The sequence below is a fragment of the Falco punctatus genome, assembly GCF_963210335.1.
Source record: "Falco punctatus genome assembly, chromosome: 1".
Lineage (NCBI taxonomy): Eukaryota > Metazoa > Chordata > Aves > Falconiformes > Falconidae > Falco > Falco punctatus.
The window spans coordinates 31,727,232-31,742,784 of NC_137580.1; the positions used below are offsets into that span (position 1 = coordinate 31,727,232).

The window sequence follows — 15,553 nt, forward strand, 5'->3', positions numbered from 1 at the left end:
ATATTCTATCTGGACTTTAGCAAAGCATTTGGAATGATGTCACGTGGGAAACAATTAGTAGCTGCAGGAATTGTAAGCCAAGTATAGAAGTAGCTAAAGCGGAAATGACAAATGGGAAGTCATTGGCCTGGAGGGATTTTACTGGTGGCATTCGTCAAAGAACTATCTCAAAACAGGTTTAATATACTTGTTTGGCACAAAAATAGCAGTATACTAATGAAATGTTCTGATTAAACATCGTGGGACACAATGTCAGTGCAAAAGAATAGCTGGAATGGTAGCTATGGGACAAAATTTAACTGCTACCTGCAGTAAGGAATAACAGCAAGAGTTCTTGCTGTGAACTGAAAGCTTGTCAGCTGAAAACAGCTAGGAGGAATTCTGAGACATATTAGTAGCATTGCCAGACTTCATGTATGGGAATGCTTCTGTTAGATCCTCACAGCTCCTTACGGGCTCCTTCATCTAGTGGTGCTGTCGGCATCGTTGCTTTGATCTAGAGGCAGAGGGAGGTAGGCAGGGAGCAGGCAGCAGAGGCCACAAAACCACATAACCCATATTAAAAACAGAGAAAATGAAGGGAGGAGTCCCATGAGTTCTTAATGTGGGACATGGAATTTTGGACCAAACTATGAGAAATTCCTTGTTACAACGGACATCCAACAAGCCCGTGTGAGCCATTCACAGGATGACTGGAAGAAGGACCAGGGGAATGGAGCTTATTTCAGAGGAAGCTACAAGCAGAGAGTGAAGATTCTGTTACTAAGATTACCTGCTTTCCAGGCTTCAGAGGACTCCTAATGGTGCTGTTCAGCCAGTAATGGAACAAGTTAGAGTTCTTGTATGAACCTTCCTTGCATCTGTAGATGGGAGGAGATAGGGATCTAGAGCTGGCCTGCTACAATCACTGGCACCCCAAAAGCCACAGATAATAGACCAGGAGGCAAATGCTTCTGGTTAATATCCACAGTGGTTTCTCTTCATCCAGGGTGGAAGAACAAACACATTCCTAAACTGTGCCTGAGCCATCCAGTGCTGGGAGTAAACGGGTGGCTGAGGAGAAGGACTCCTCCTACAGGAATTTCTGGTGAAGCAATGGGAGTACCTTCCTCCTCGACCCTGATTGGTATTGCTGATATTCACTGTACTGAATTACAGGAAGAAGTTGACAGCTAAGGACGCACCTTTCCCTGTGACCTGGGGCCTGAAAGATCCTTGTCCCTCCCAACCCCAGTTATTCTGTGGTTCCTGACCTCTCGAGCTAGGCTAGAGTGAAGGATAGTTGAATAATTTCTCCTTAGATGTTCTCTTCTCATGAAAACCTCTCTGTCTTGACTAGGAACTTTTTTAGAAATTTTTATCTCTGATCTCCCGGAGGGGGGGGGGGGGGGGGGGGGCGGGACAGAAAAGAGGGAAAGAGGCATCCCAGTTTGCTCTGTGAGACACCGAGCCTATGAAGGCTGTATTCCATTGGATTTATGCCCTATGTCCCTCCTGCTCCCGCCCGTTCAACTGGCCAGTATGCCCTGTCTCCTTTTCATATCCACCAGCCTCCCACCAGTGTGTTCCTCCAGGGCTACAGGAGGAACGCTCTCTGCCCTGAAGTTATCTCCAGTTCTTCCTCACCTCCTTTAACTGCCACCCAGCTTCTCCTGCTCAGTACTTGCAGCTCCCTTTGAAGGCTTCTAGCCACTTTTCTGGCATGCAAAGGTCAGAAGGGAGGACCCACTGTTACAGAAGACGAGGGCAATGGCATGTCACAGTATTGAAAATCACTGAGGCACCTGGACCAGTAACAAAAGCTGAACAATTTTCTGCTTTTTTGTGCAACTGCAGTAACATTTATATTGGGGTGCATTTCAAGTTACATGTAGAAGTTTACGCTCAGATTTGGAGATCTAAAAAGCCATGAATATTGTGCAAAGCAGTTGAGTTTTCTGTTTGATTCCCAAAATATAGAATTTCCATACTCAGAGCACAATATTTCAGCAGTGTAAAGCCCTGGGAAATTTCAGAAGTTGTTTGCTTTTGGAAAACAGTCTTCAAAATGTCAGTCTTCAAAATGTTTTAAGTTCTTGGAACCAAAATATGTGATTCCCCACAAATCCAGACCTATTCTTCCTAACCATGAAAAAACTTCTCAAACAAGAACCAAAAATGTTTTCTAGAGCATCAAAAAAAACCCCACCTCTGTATTTACCTTCATCATGCCTTGCAAGGAAGGGGAGTACTATTAGTGCTATTTTACAGATGGAACTGAAGCTCAAAGGCTAGATTACTTACCTGCTGCCAGACAAAAGCGTGGTGGAACAGGGAACTGACTACAACAGTTCTAATTTCCAAGGCAGTGTCTTAAACACTACACCATTTTTGTTGCAAGGCCCCCACAGTTCGCACTATGCCCAAACACACCTTGGATCATAGGCTAATACACGGCAATGAGCTTTAATACGCTTTGACCTGCACTTTGTTTTTTGCTCTCTCCTGTTATATATTGTCCACGTTGACAGTGTATATTCTGCAGCACTTTCTCAGAAGCTGGAAAATAATTTCCTTCCACTAGCAAACACACTATTTGGGTTGCATGGCACCACAGCTTCGCATTTACTGCTGTATCTGCATGTTAACATGAAGGTCAGTAGGAGTGTACACAGTACTGAGAAAACGAGTAGTTAATTATTGCTAGACTGCAAGAAGGGAAAATACATGGTTTACTTTGGTTTAGAAAACTGCACATCACCAGAACTGCTTCTTTTTCTGTACTGGTTTTTGCAGAAGAGCATATGTACAGTAAAATTTGTGACAATCGCTGGAGGCTATTCAGTGTGCTTTGAGTATTATAGGGAAAATACAACCCTCTCATCAGTGGGAATAATACCAATAAAAGTACAACATTCAGCAAGAAAAATCCCATTCTTGCTCATGTGTATAATCTGGCTACTTGCCAATATCTTTTGCCATATTTACTTCTGAATTGTTTGTGCTTGAGGATTTCGTTGCACCATAAACAGTCTATAACGCTTCAAAACTAAGCTGTGTTTAGACCAAAATGCCAGATTTGCTCTTCATGGCACAAGTTTTAATAATTTCAAAACTTATCAACATACTACAGCAGGCCTAAACAGTACAACCAGATGCTTCTGTTCAGATGTCAAAGATGTCACAGCACAAACTAGCCAGCTGCAACAAGGCTTTTACCATCCGATAGCAGGGTAACTTCAGTAAGTAGTTCCCACACCTTGCCCCAGCACAGCCACCAACCCCCCACAAGGTTTCAAAAGTTCATCTACTGTCCGTGCTGTTTCTTCACCCTCTGCAGGCCAGTCCACCCTGCTTCTTGCCTCTGCTGCATCTGGATTCTCTCTTCATCCAGGGCTCCTCTTCCAGGCAGCCTCTCCTCATCCAGGGCCCCTACTTCTCCCAGGGCCTCTCCTACATCCAGGGCACTCACTCTCCTCCCTCTGCTTCTTCTGGGTCTCTCTTCATCCAGAGCTCCTCTTCCATACACCTCAGAGCTATTTAACTACTTAGCAGGAACCAGCCACAGCTGCACCTTATCCACGTCAGCCAACCCACCGCCCCTGAAGCCAGCCCACAGCTGTATATTATCAATGTTAATTAACACAACTTCATTCCTCCACAAAAGAACTGTTTAAAACTTTTCTCCAGTCCTCCAAAGGCTGCAGTTACATTTGCTGTTCATATTCGAATTAAAATAAACAAGCAAAATGCATTTGTATTACAGAACAGATATGATAACTGTTTTAGAAACATTCTAAGGTGGCATTTTTATCAAATGTTTTGTCCTAACCCTTCTATCAGTACAGGTAGGCCAAAACAAGCAAAGCTGTTCCTCTGCAAAAGGTAGATTAGTCTCTCCCAAGTATTAATAATTTTATAAAATTATGCATAATTATAAACACATTCAACAACTTTGTGTGATTGTATTGAAAATTAATAGCTGTTGCAGGCTACAAAAGTAGCAAAAAATCTTCCTTCCAGAGCAAGATAAGGAGAGTTCTGGGGAGCACAATTGGCAATACTCAACTTCACCTGTTACTGGGTAGCTAGGAGAAGGAGAGGCTTATGTCCAGCGTCCATGAGTAGAACAGAGCATTGTCACAAAGCCCAGAAAGCCAGCTGCAGGATTAGGACTTCCCATGCAAGTCTTGGGCAAGTCTCCAGGCAACTGGCAAATGCCAGAGCAATCACAGAAAAATTCAGTGTAAATTCTGGAGAATTATTGAAATATGTTCCTTGTTGACTTAACAGTTTTATCCAGGCAGAATACCAAAGATTTGAAAAAGACATTCACTATCCTAGCACTTTAAAGACATGACCAATCAGCCCACTTTATTAGGTGGAACACAGCAAGTGAGAAGTGATAATCATTAAAACCAATGTACACCATTTTCAGGATTTAGATTCACTTCAGTAGTACTCAGATATACACTGCTGCAAATTCTGTAAAGGCAATTACAAAACTTAGTAAGCTTTTCTGTGCTGGAATAAACTAGAGATCATGACCAACAGACATGTACAGTTCTATAAATGCTAAATAATTGAGTTCATGTCTCAAATGTTTTGCAACGTTTAAGTAATATGAAGGCAAAAGGGTCAGCACCTGCCAGCAACAGACACTGTTCTGAAACCATCTAACGTTTTTGTAGGCAAGATCCAGACTCAGCAAACTGCTCAATTTCACAACGTAAACAAGTAGCAGAGATTATCTTACCTTCTATCTCTAAACTAAGTAATTTAATATCCTCTGTCACATCATTTATCCTGAAAAAGTGTTTAATAATTGTTTCATGCTACCAAGATGTATGCTTTTTAAGCATTTGTATCACCAAGTGACACAGGCAGCATTATTGAACAATTCTCAGCTTCTCCTAAAACTCTGTTTTGCAGCTTGTCAGTTATAGATGGAGTATCTGCATTTAAGCAATGCTGTATTTCCACTGGAAAGGTGTTTTAGATGAAACAACTTTGCTGAAACTGTTGGATCCATCAATACAATGTTTTGCTGAAGAAAATAAAAACCAAGGCTCCCTCACTTCCACAGTCTCATTGAAGAAAGGTTTAAGTGTTAAAAACCTCCTTGTTCTTCAGTTTAGTTGCTTCTTCTTTTCCTGGCAAACACTGAATTAACTTTGTGACAGTGTTTCTCTGTGCAGTGTAGCGAGACATCTGTCAACATCTCTACAGTGAATGCATACGCTCACTCTGGCTTCAGCCACCACGTGAAATCACCTGAAAACTCAAAGGAATCAAATATGGTCACATTTTGCCAGCAAGCAAACAAAAAAACTTGTAATGCTTACAGTGAATGGGAGACTAAAAAACCAAAAAACTCAGAAGAGGAAACGTGCCTGAGTGGGAGGGGAATGACAACAAGAGGTAGAAAAGGAATAGCAAGTAACAGAATGGTGGTTTGGAAAAGAACACTGTAAACATTGAGTCTTTCATCTGTTTTAATAAAACTGTGATGTCTGAAAAAATTAACAAACTAACATCTGCTAACTTTATAAATAACAATCATGGCGCATACATTCTATGTAACATATACAATCCTGCAATGGTCTTTAAGATGTTGTGTACCATAATGAAGTGCTAAAAATAAATGAAGAAAAGGAGATAGTACATTCAATTTAAATGTACACGTTATACCTGTACTCAATAACAATATTGGTTAGGTTATAGACTGTAATTATAGGTTACAGACTGTTTCTTTTGAAATCTGGAAACACATAGTTTATTCAGAACCTGTTATTAAAACAGACATCCAATTTGGGTAAAGATTTTCAGTAGGGTCAATCCTTTACTCGCTGTTCTAATGATCATTATCCTCACCATGAAAAAGGTGCTTTTTAAAAAAGGTTATTTAAAGTATCTGCTCTTCTACCTCAACATACAGTGTTGATCTCCCGTATCAGGTACTGGTCAAGGTTTTGCCAGCAAGGAAGGCAGGATGCAGGAGTTGCCCCATGCCAGCCAACAGACAGTTCCAGCTGGCTCCGCAAGGGACCCACTGCAAGATACCACTCAGCCCAGCAGCTGAGTGGGTGGCACCTTTGTGAAAACACCAGACAAGCAGAGGTGGCTTTTCCCACAAGAGGAGGAAAAAAGTGAGGAACAGCAGCATGAACACCGAAGTCAGAAAAAAAAGCAGGGGAGAAGGTTCTCTAGGCACCAGAGCAGATATTCCCCTGGAGCCCATAAAGAAGACCATGTTGGAGCAGACATCCACCTTACGGCCTGGGGAGGAGCCCACACTGGAGCAGCCAGGTATTTGCTGAAGAAATTGCAGCTCATCAAGAGCCCACACAGGAGCAGGGGCAAAGTGTGAGAAAGAAGGAGCAGAAGAACTGCTACAAACTACCTGTAACCCCCGCGTCCACTGCTCAGGGTGGGAAGAAATAGAGGAGTCAGGAGTGCAGCTAATCCTGGAAAAATGGAGGCAGTGGGAAGCTGTTATTTTACTTTTTGTTTCTCACTATCCGAACTATTTTAATTGGCAATTAACTACACCAGTTTTCACCCAAGTTAAGTCTGTTTTGCCTGCAACAGTAACGGGTAAGCAATCTCCCTGTTTATCCAGACCCACGAGCTTTGTCATCCTTTCTTCTCCCCCTGTCCAGTTGAGAAGCAGGAGTGAGAGTGTGGCTGAGTGGACACCTGACAGCTGGCCAAGGTCAACCCATCACATGTACTTGCAAAATAAATGAAAAAAGTATGCATTGGTTTAAAAGGAAGACATTTTAATGTACAAATTTACACCATCTCATATTTTCTGCACTGATCTCTCTCAGTATGCACTACTATCATGTTTTCATAATAAAATCACAAAAAGTAAATCTCAAACTAGGAAGGAAACTGCAGTGGTCTGCATGATTTATTCTATTCATAATTTATTCTACAAGTGTCTACAGATTAACAAAACAAAAGAATTCCTCTTCCCCTTTCTCAAGGAAATAAATATTCGACTTCTAAACTCAAGAACCATTCAGCTCTCTAGCAGTTCGTGCACTATGCCCCAGCAGCCTCTGTCAAAACTAGTATGTTTTTAGCTCTTGGGATTCCAACCAGTAGCCTTCGTTGCTCCTCACGTGCCCACACAGCATATTCAGAATTCTTCTCCAGCAACACCCAAAGACACACTTCAGTGAAAGAAGAAACAGCTGAAGATGTCCCTCTTCAGTTTTGCTTTGCAATACACCCAGCCGCCAACATTACTTTCTTCCAAATGGATCAGACCACACTTTTAACCCTATAAATCAAATACGAGAACACCAGCAGTTCATAACTAGACTGTTGCAGAAAAAAAACAACCAAAAAACAACTGGTCTGCTACTCCAGCTTTGTGTAAGAAACAATGAAAGAACCTAACCACTTATGCACCAAACTCACAACTCTGCTTAAGCTTGCAAAAATATGTAGAAAGACAAACGCATCTTGATCTTAAGCTTCAGATAAAGGAAAAAATCTATCACACCCATAGTTAAGGTGTTCTAACATTGTTGGAATAACCATCTAGGATTGCAGCTTGCACGTGAATTTGTCTGGATTTCACTTTCAACTAGTAGATCTTGTAACTTCTCATCAGCAGCTAAATTTACATGAGAAGGTTATACGGAGCAGAACTGGTCATCAGGTACTTTCATCTTTGATAAATGAGCCAGGCCAGTCCTCTTTAATGTTTAATAAAGAAGGCAGGTTTACCAGCCTTCTATTTCACAATTCCCTTCCTACTCCTCTTCAGCATTTCACCACTTTCCTGGAAAGTAAGTCCTGCACTGATGATTTAACTGGTATGTGCAGTAAGGACATGGCATTAATCCTGTTTGGTTTTTCCCTGCTGCTGATGTTAGGCTTTTCCAAAAATAGAAATACATTACCCTTTAACATACTCAGATACGAACTGTTTCATCAAGACAAGCACTCTCATGGCTATAAATGAGAAGTGCCAATCTTGCATAATGAATAGCCAGTTCCATTACCTATGAAACAAAAAACTAATAAGGAGAGTCTGCCATACTTGAATTTTATTCCCCTCATATGCTTTTTCTACACCTTCTGGCAATAGCAGGGATCAAAAAACTATTAGCAGTGCATTCCAAAATTTCCTTTCTGTGTAACAGATTTCTGCCTTGCCACTCCACCCATGAGGTTGGAAGGTACCAACAAAGTGCTCACAAATTGTGTTTCAGCTAAGGTGTGAAGAAGTATTTCACAAGATCAGGGTGCAACAGTGTGTATTCTTTACAGATACAGCTCAGCCCACCCATAGTTCTTGTTTGCTCTGTTAATTTCTGGTGTGGAAACTGGCATCTATTTAAGAAAGTATGAAGACAACAGACAGAATTTCTGCAACTTATTTGGCCAGTTAAGTCAATTTAAAACAAGTCTCATTGAATTCATAACTTTCAAGTGAAGAATCACCATAACATTTTTTTTCATGGCAAGTTTGTTATATACATATTCTTCAGATGTATTCTTCACCGTATTATTTAAATCCACATAAATATTCAGGTCTCACTTCAAGAAGGTCTTTAAAATAAGCAATGCAAACACAAGAATCAATTTACCTGCAGGCTGAATATCCTCTTGAACAATACCAGCTCGGTTTATTGACTGCTCTTTCCCTGGAAAACAGAAAAGAAAGGACACTACTAGAAGAAAGAAAATACCAGACACCTTGACTGTACCCAGTAAAATAATATTGAAAATTTTATTCATTCTAGATGCTACACAGTAAAATTCTGTTAAGTATCCACCTACACAGTATGAATGTAGTATTCACACTTCACTGAGAAACTAACAGCTATAGTCTCAGAGATTACAAACAGTAAGATAAAAATCTTAGAAGTAATGACTAACTGTTTAATAAAAGCTGCCAAAATACCTGCCATGATCCCATCACTTAAGGAATGACTAGTACTTTTAGGAGCCATCACTCATATGTTCAACATAAAACTCTTTAAAAGATTTACTCTTTCCAGTATCAGTGTTCCCCATTTTCAGGCCCTGAAAGGTCTTCCATCTTATCACGAGTAGATTTCATGACAGCATCTACAAAACTACTGCTTGTAACTTTGTGAAATTAAGCATCAGAGGGATATTTTTACATACAAGGGGCCTGTCTTAGGCTTTTTTGTTTGAAAGACTCAACCGTTTCCAAGAAAAGAAATGGACAAAACTTTATTATTTTCCCTAATTAAATGCCACCCATTTTTTTTTTTCCTCCTCTTCCAGTTAAGCACTTGACTGCTGTGGTACTTTGAAGCAGGAAGTCAAAGCTCAGCTGGATTAACCTTTTGCCCATACCACTAAAGTTTTAAGCCTTTAAAAAATTGTAAGGTGCACATTCTCAGTGAAAACTCAGAGCTAACCTCACCTTAAACCTGAAATATTGCAGCATTCTATCCCACTGAGAATGCACAGGCACAACTTGTTATTAGGCTATCTAATGCTACTGGAAACTAGCAGGCATGGCACAATAACTGATGCTCCTTGCAAGGGGGTAGGCACTAGAGGCAGATCAAGCTTCTCCAGTTCTGTTCACTGAGCATGGCAACTGCCATTCCATCTTTTTTAGCAGACAAAATCTCAGGGAACTGCCTATTTTCAAAGGAAAACGTAGAAAACCCAGACAGAGAAAACAGAATAAAACAGGGCAAGGAATCAGACTTATTGTAGGACATGGAGGAGAAAAATATTTAAGTCTTAGGGAGAGACTAAGATTGGAAGAGATGCAGAAACCAAAATGGGAATCAAACTGAGAGCTCTGGGAACACACCTGGAGCGAACAGGTGGAACTGCCAGCTGGTCAGGCAAAGAAACCAGTGCAGAGAAACAGATGAGTAATATGGAGATAGGACAAGGAACAGTCAATAGATAGGGAGACTGGTGTGGGGGCTGGAAACAATTTGGATAACACTTAAGCCAAAAAAAAGACATTGAGGAAGAGCCAGTCTTGATGAGAGAACAGCCATATCACAGGAGAGGGAAGGAGCAAAGTCTCACAATTAAGCAAAATCATCAAATCTACTGTGAAAAAGCAGCTGTCAACCCACTGTTTTAATTAATCCAGGTAGAAGAAGTCTGTGCTGAAGACTTCAAAGTTTATGTATTCATATGAAGAAACAGTCTTTTTTAACACTAGTTACAGACAGGAAAGTATTAGAAATATTAAGGCCACAAACTGAGGTACTAAAAACCTATCAAATTATAGCATTTCTGTATGAAATTAAGTCAAACCCCTGTATGCAATTTTAAGGTTCTATTAACAATATGACTACACACAGTTTTTCCAAGTATCTTCCATTTTATTTGTTAGACTGCTAGGAACTCCTGCAAGAAAAGTCTTCTTCCTGAACATAAATTCTTTCCTGCCTCATTTGTGTAGAATTTGGGAGATACACAAGGAAAACAAGATCGGAGAAAAAGATGACAGCATTTCATGTTTACACAGGTGCAATATCACTCTAGAGAACTAAAATCCATTCTTGCCTTTTGCAGGACTACTATGTGGTGCTAACCAAAACGTCCAACTTCAGACCCAGTGTCCCAAAATGCAGAAATACTCAGTATTCACCCACAGCTCAAGCCAATGGCAGGGGGTGGCGGGGAGGTTCTGTAGAAGTTGTCATACAGCCTACTAGACTATACACTGAAAAAATCAAATTTTTTGTACCCCAAAAGGTTAAAATACTTCCACTCAAGTACAACTGCGAAATTCCACATTCTTGTCTAAAGTATCATGACAACAAACACTTGTGCTTCTCTCATACTGCAGCAATGACCATCGGGAAAAAGCTCATTTTTTAGGAGATTAGTGCAGGTGAGATCAAAAGTTTGAGCAGCATGCAAGAAGTTTAGAATCAGTTACAAAATACCAAGTTTAAGCACTTGCTAACTGTGCATCACTCATTTTATGTGTTAAATGGAGATTAAAAAAATCCCTAATCTGCTAGGGATCATTTGGTCATGTAATTAGCAAGTACAAAAGAGGATGCTGTCCACTAGTTCTGTCCTTTCCTTAATGTTGAGTCACACGTGTGATGTTCTATTTTAGGCAAGTATACCATAAGCAAAAATAAATCGTAGAATAAGGTTTTTAAATGGAAACACAGAACAGAAAATCTATCTTTGTGGGCAGTTTCCACCTTCACAAACATAGCTTCCTTAAGTAAAAAATTTTCTTGCAAGTTAGATTTTACTTCAGCTTTGATGTAAGGCTAAAGTCCCTCCAAGAAGACCAGTAAGTTTGTTACCCTTTTCCTTTTTTTTTTTTCTTTTTTTTTTTTTTCCCTTCCTCAAAATCTCTTCAGTTGTCTCAGAAGATTAACTGCATGCATCTTCAGGTTATTGCCTACAGCTCACTTAGTTTGATAAAAGTTCCAGGGAGGGGACGTGGCTGGTTACACCAGAACTTTTCCCTGCTTCCTTCCACGGTAGGTAACAGAAGTTTGGGGGTGATGGCCTACCCCCCTACCACCCCCGTGGCACGGGGAGTGCCTCCGGCTGCAGGGCCAGGCCCAGGCTCAGGCAGCTTTTCTGTGCTGCTGGCAGGAAAGCAGTGTGTTTCTGAGACAATTCTGCAGACTAAGACCAGCTCTAGCAAATCATCATCGTCAGTAAAGAATCTGTTATCACATTTTAAGTTAAACTTCTCAGCTGCAGCTGGAAAACGTAACTGGAACAATTTATAGAATCATGGAAGGGTTTAGGTTGGAAGGGACCTTTAAAGGTCAGCTAGTCCAACCCCCCTGCAATGAGCAGGGACATCTTCAGCTAGATCTGGTTGCTCAGAGTCCCGTCCAGCCTGGCCCTGAATGTTCCCAGGGATGGGGCATCTACCCCCTCTCTGGGCAACCTGTACCAGCATCTCACCGCCCTAACTACAAAAAATTTCTTCCTTATATCTAGTCTGAATCTGCCCCCTTTCGGTTTAAAACCATTACCCCTTGTCCTATCGCAACTGGCCCTGCTAAAAAACCTGCCTGCATCTTTCTTGTAAGCCACCTTTAGGTACTGAAGGCTGCAGTAAGGTGTCCCCGGAGCCATCTCTTCCCCAGGCTGAACAGCCCCAGCTCTCCCCGCCTGTCCTCACAACAGACGTGTAACAGCCCCTGACCACAACTTCTGTGACTACATCTCAAACCTCTTAATCACTTCAGAGAACAGCTAAAGGCTGCTCTCCCCACACGCTGGCCAATAACTGGAAACAAGAGCACTACGATTTTTTTTTTTTTTTTTTTTTTTTTTACATATCTCTTAAGAGAGCAGAAAGCCTCTCCCACCCGGCAGCCTCTGGCCCAGCAGCAGCCCGCAGCACACCCGAGCCCGGGCAGGCCCGCGCTCCCGCACCGCCCCCCCGCACCGCTCACGGCGGCACAGACGGGCCCGCCCGCCCGCCGCGCCTCTACTGCCCTCGCGCCCCGCTGCCCGCGCGCCGGGACTCACTGTACTGCTCCGGCAGCAGCAGCGGCCGGAAGTAGATGGGGTAAAAGGCCGCCCCCACCACGGCCACGAAGGCGCCGAAGATGCCGAGCGTGCGGGACAGCCCCGCCATCGCCGCCGCCGGCCGCGACCCGGAAGCTACGCGGCGCCCGGAAGCGGCGCGCCGGGAACACCCGCGCGCCTCCGGCCGGCCCGGCAGCAGCGGCGGGCAGCGCCCCCGCGCGGGCCGGCGGGGCACAGCCCGGTGCCGGCGCCCCGCCGCGAGGCGGGGATGGGGCCGTTCCACGCCCGCCGCGCTTCCCCGTGTCGCGCCTGAACCGGCGAACGGCGGCAGCTCCCGGGCGGCCCCGGCGCCAGCCGCGCCGCAGCGGCAGCTGCCAGGTGGCGCGGCCCTGCCTTACCGCCCTGAGCCTGCCAGCTGAGCCGGGGGGCCGCCCGGGCAGCGCGGGGCCGGGGCGTCGGGGTGGGGGCGAGGGCGGGTGCAGCCGCTGCCGAGCCCCGCCGCCGCCGGGGGGGGAGGCGGTGGCCCTGCGCCGGGCCCCGCCCGGAGCCTCTGTACTGGCGTGCGCGGGGGGCTGTGGGGCGCCTCCCCGCGCGGCCGGGGGCTCGGCACCCCAGGGGCCCTCGGCCCCCGTGTGTAGCCCGACCCGGCCGCTCCGCACCTGCGGCGCGGGGCCCGGCCCGGCCCTGCCCTGCCCGGGCGGCGGCCCCTCCTCCAGGAAGCCGGATCTGCCGCATCCCCGTCGGCGGGGCCGGCCGCGCACTCCCGGCCGTGCTGGGCAGCGCCGCCTCGGCGGCAGCATGCGGACCCCGGCCGAGCCCCGCCGCCCCCTCCTGCTGCTCCTCCTCCTCACGGTGAGTGGCGGCCGGCCCCGCACCTGCCCCGGGCCCCGGCCCTGCCCGCCGCGGCCGTCGCGGCGGAAGATGGTGGCCGCGGCGAGGGCCCGGGGCGAGCGACGGGCCCCGGGTGAGCGCCGAGCCCCGTGGGCGGGGGCTGCCCGGCACCCCGCGGCTCCTCGGCGGGGCCGGTGCGGGGCCGCCCGGCTGCAGGCTCAGGGCGGAGCGGGACGCGCAGCCGCCGGAGCGGGGGGACGGGCCCGGCCCGCTACGGCCGCCTGGCCCGGCCCGGGGCCGCCTCTCGGAGCCAGCCCGGCGGGCGTCCGGGCCGGGCCGGCTGCCCGCTCTCCAGCCCCCGGCGCTACGCTGCCCTACCGAGCTAGAGCGCGTCAGGCCGTTAAGCGTTAACAGGCTTTCCGCCCTAGGCGGCGTGAAGCTGCTGGGCTGGGGGGAATGGGGCGCTTTGACATCGCTTACAGGTGCGCGTGTGTGGTGCTGCGCTGGCTCACAGAAGCAACTGCGTTTTAGGGGCATCCGCAAAACTACTTTTTCCTCTTTCATGCTGCTAAACACAAACTCCGGTCAAAGTTTTCGTGTGCCTGTGCGATAGTGATGCTGACGGGGAGCAGCTCAACACCCTTTTTGGCGTGTCTCCTTCTCACACATGTTAAATCTGGTGTGACGTGGCAGGTGTGCACGGCGCGGTGCAGGACTGCGGTTATCTTCGGGCTTCGTGCAAACAGGTGCAGTTGCGTAGGGTTATGTGGGATTTCTGCAGGGGTGAACTCACAGAGGGTCCTGCTGAGATCTTATTTCAGTGAGTGAAAGAGCAGTTTCTTATCATTTCGGGAATATTACACTACTGAAAAGTTTCGCTTCCCTACCAGCTGTTGTGATTGCCTTCCACAGGGATTTTTATACCAGCATCCAATGGGATGACTTGGGCTAACTCCTTCAGATTCGGAGAGTTTTAAGTAAAAGATCAAGAAAAAAACCTTTTGTGGTTAAGCTGCCCCACATAATGAAGCCTCTGTGTCTGTCTTGTAGAGTACTGCCTAGTTTATGGTAATGTTTTTAATCCAGCGTAGCTGGCCTCTTTGCTGGGCTTGGAAACTTATATATTTAAATCTCATAATCACACTGATTGTGTAATCCTTTCATCCTTGCTCTCTGTAGTAGGAGGTGATGCACAATTAACTCTGCATTGTCTGAGGTAATGGGGAGGAAAGAACTAGGGTTTCTCACGGAGTAGGAACATCCAGATAACATATGCTATGCAGTGGGCTGGGTAACACTGTGTAGAGGCAATCAAGTGATAACAGAGTCAGCCATGGTCTGGAGGAGCTTATGGTCTGCGGTCTCTGCCACAGCTGCATCGGTGTGGCGTCACTCAGGGTCTTTGCACAGTGCTCCTTGAGAGACGAGCCTTTTGAAGGGTTTGTTAGGTGTCATATAACAGCAGACCCAAACGCACTTCACACGTTCTTGCAGCACCTGTCTCAACTAATACCCAGGCACCAAAGAATACAATGAAAAGTTTCTTGAGTGATTCTGTGGGAGCTATTGAACAGAATAGGCACTAAAGGGAAAGGGGTAAGATCAACAGGGCTGAAGCTAGCCTTATGCAGCAGTGGTCATGGCACATCATGCTTAAGTGCCTTAGGAACATCATGGAGTTTGTTCTACAAGGAACTGGCTATAGGTTGCAGAGCTTACTACCATGGGATCCCCACCACAAAATTTCTGCAGCTCGCTGGAAGTCAAGTGATCACTTTCACACACTGCTGCATCTTTGTTAATGATCTGTGCCAGACCCAAACTGTCTTTGCTGGAGGCTAGCTCCTATATCTCTGTATTGGATAAATGCCTGAGAAAACTGAGCTGGCTGTGTATGTTTTCGCAGTAAATGTGTGTATGTGGTAAGCACACAGTGGTACCCCAATGCTTTGTAGTATCTACCTGGTAGACTTCTACATTTTGTGATAACCATGTGGCATTGCTTTCATTATGTATTGCTATCTTCCTCATGACGCAGCCTCCATATCACAAGGATTAAGCTGTTTACAAGTACTCTTTATTGTAAGATAAAAAAATGTAAGAAATAATGGTAACCATCAAGTAGAAGAGGTTTGGAATACTTTGTGGTTGCTGCTGTGTGCTTGTAATGCTTTTAGAGGTATCTGTAACCAAAGAAGGATTATGTAGGAAATGTAAAAGAATAGTATCTTTGCCAAGTCAAGCTCTGAAAGAT

At 45.3% G+C, this 15,553-nt stretch overlaps 2 protein-coding genes and 1 long non-coding RNA gene across 4 annotated transcripts in view; 2 read left to right on the top strand and 1 right to left on the bottom strand.

The window, feature by feature from the left end:
- LOC308063383 overlaps nucleotides 1–5,307 on the top strand; it is a 55,826-nt gene extending 50,519 nt beyond the window's left edge. The window contains exon 3 of the long non-coding RNA XR_013927950.1: nucleotides 1–5,307. This exon is cut by the window's left edge and continues 22,999 nt beyond it. This is a non-coding gene — a long non-coding RNA (uncharacterized lncRNA).
- Nucleotides 5,308–6,887: 1,580 nt separating this feature from the next.
- On the bottom strand, nucleotides 6,888–12,721 carry SMIM20 (small integral membrane protein 20). Its single transcript, XM_080386271.1, has 3 exons — nucleotides 12,469–12,721; nucleotides 8,589–8,645; nucleotides 6,888–7,270 (listed from the first exon to the last, which is right to left on the bottom strand). Exons 1-3 carry the CDS (start codon nucleotides 12,575–12,577, stop codon nucleotides 7,233–7,235), a joined length of 204 nt encoding a protein of 67 aa, XP_080242397.1. The 5' UTR covers nucleotides 12,578–12,721; the 3' UTR covers nucleotides 6,888–7,232.
- A 272-nt stretch (nucleotides 12,722–12,993) lies between these two features.
- SEL1L3 (SEL1L family member 3) overlaps nucleotides 12,994–15,553 on the top strand; it is a 37,462-nt gene continuing 34,902 nt past the window's right edge. For both annotated transcript variants that reach the window (XM_080386173.1, XM_080386174.1), the window contains exon 1: nucleotides 12,994–13,320. In XM_080386173.1, the coding sequence (XP_080242299.1) occupies nucleotides 13,267–13,320 (54 nt within the window). In that variant the 5' untranslated portion in view covers nucleotides 12,994–13,266. The remainder of the gene's footprint in view (nucleotides 13,321–15,553) is intronic.

What these genes read in the sequence shown, in the direction of transcription:
- SMIM20 (XM_080386271.1), bottom strand. Translation starts at nt 12,577, where the DNA reads ATGGCGGGGCTGTCCCGCACGCTCGGCATCTTCGGCGCCTTCGTGGCC. An exon ending in GCTGCTGCCGGAGCAGTACA is followed by an intron (nt 8,646 to 12,468) that starts GTGAGTCCCGGC and finishes TCTGTTTTCCAG; the next exon opens with GGAAAGAGCAGTCAATAAAC. An exon ending in AGAGGATATTCAGCCTGCAG is followed by an intron (nt 7,271 to 8,588) that starts GTAAATTGATTC and finishes TTTGATTTATAG; the next exon opens with GGTTAAAAGTGTGGTCTGAT.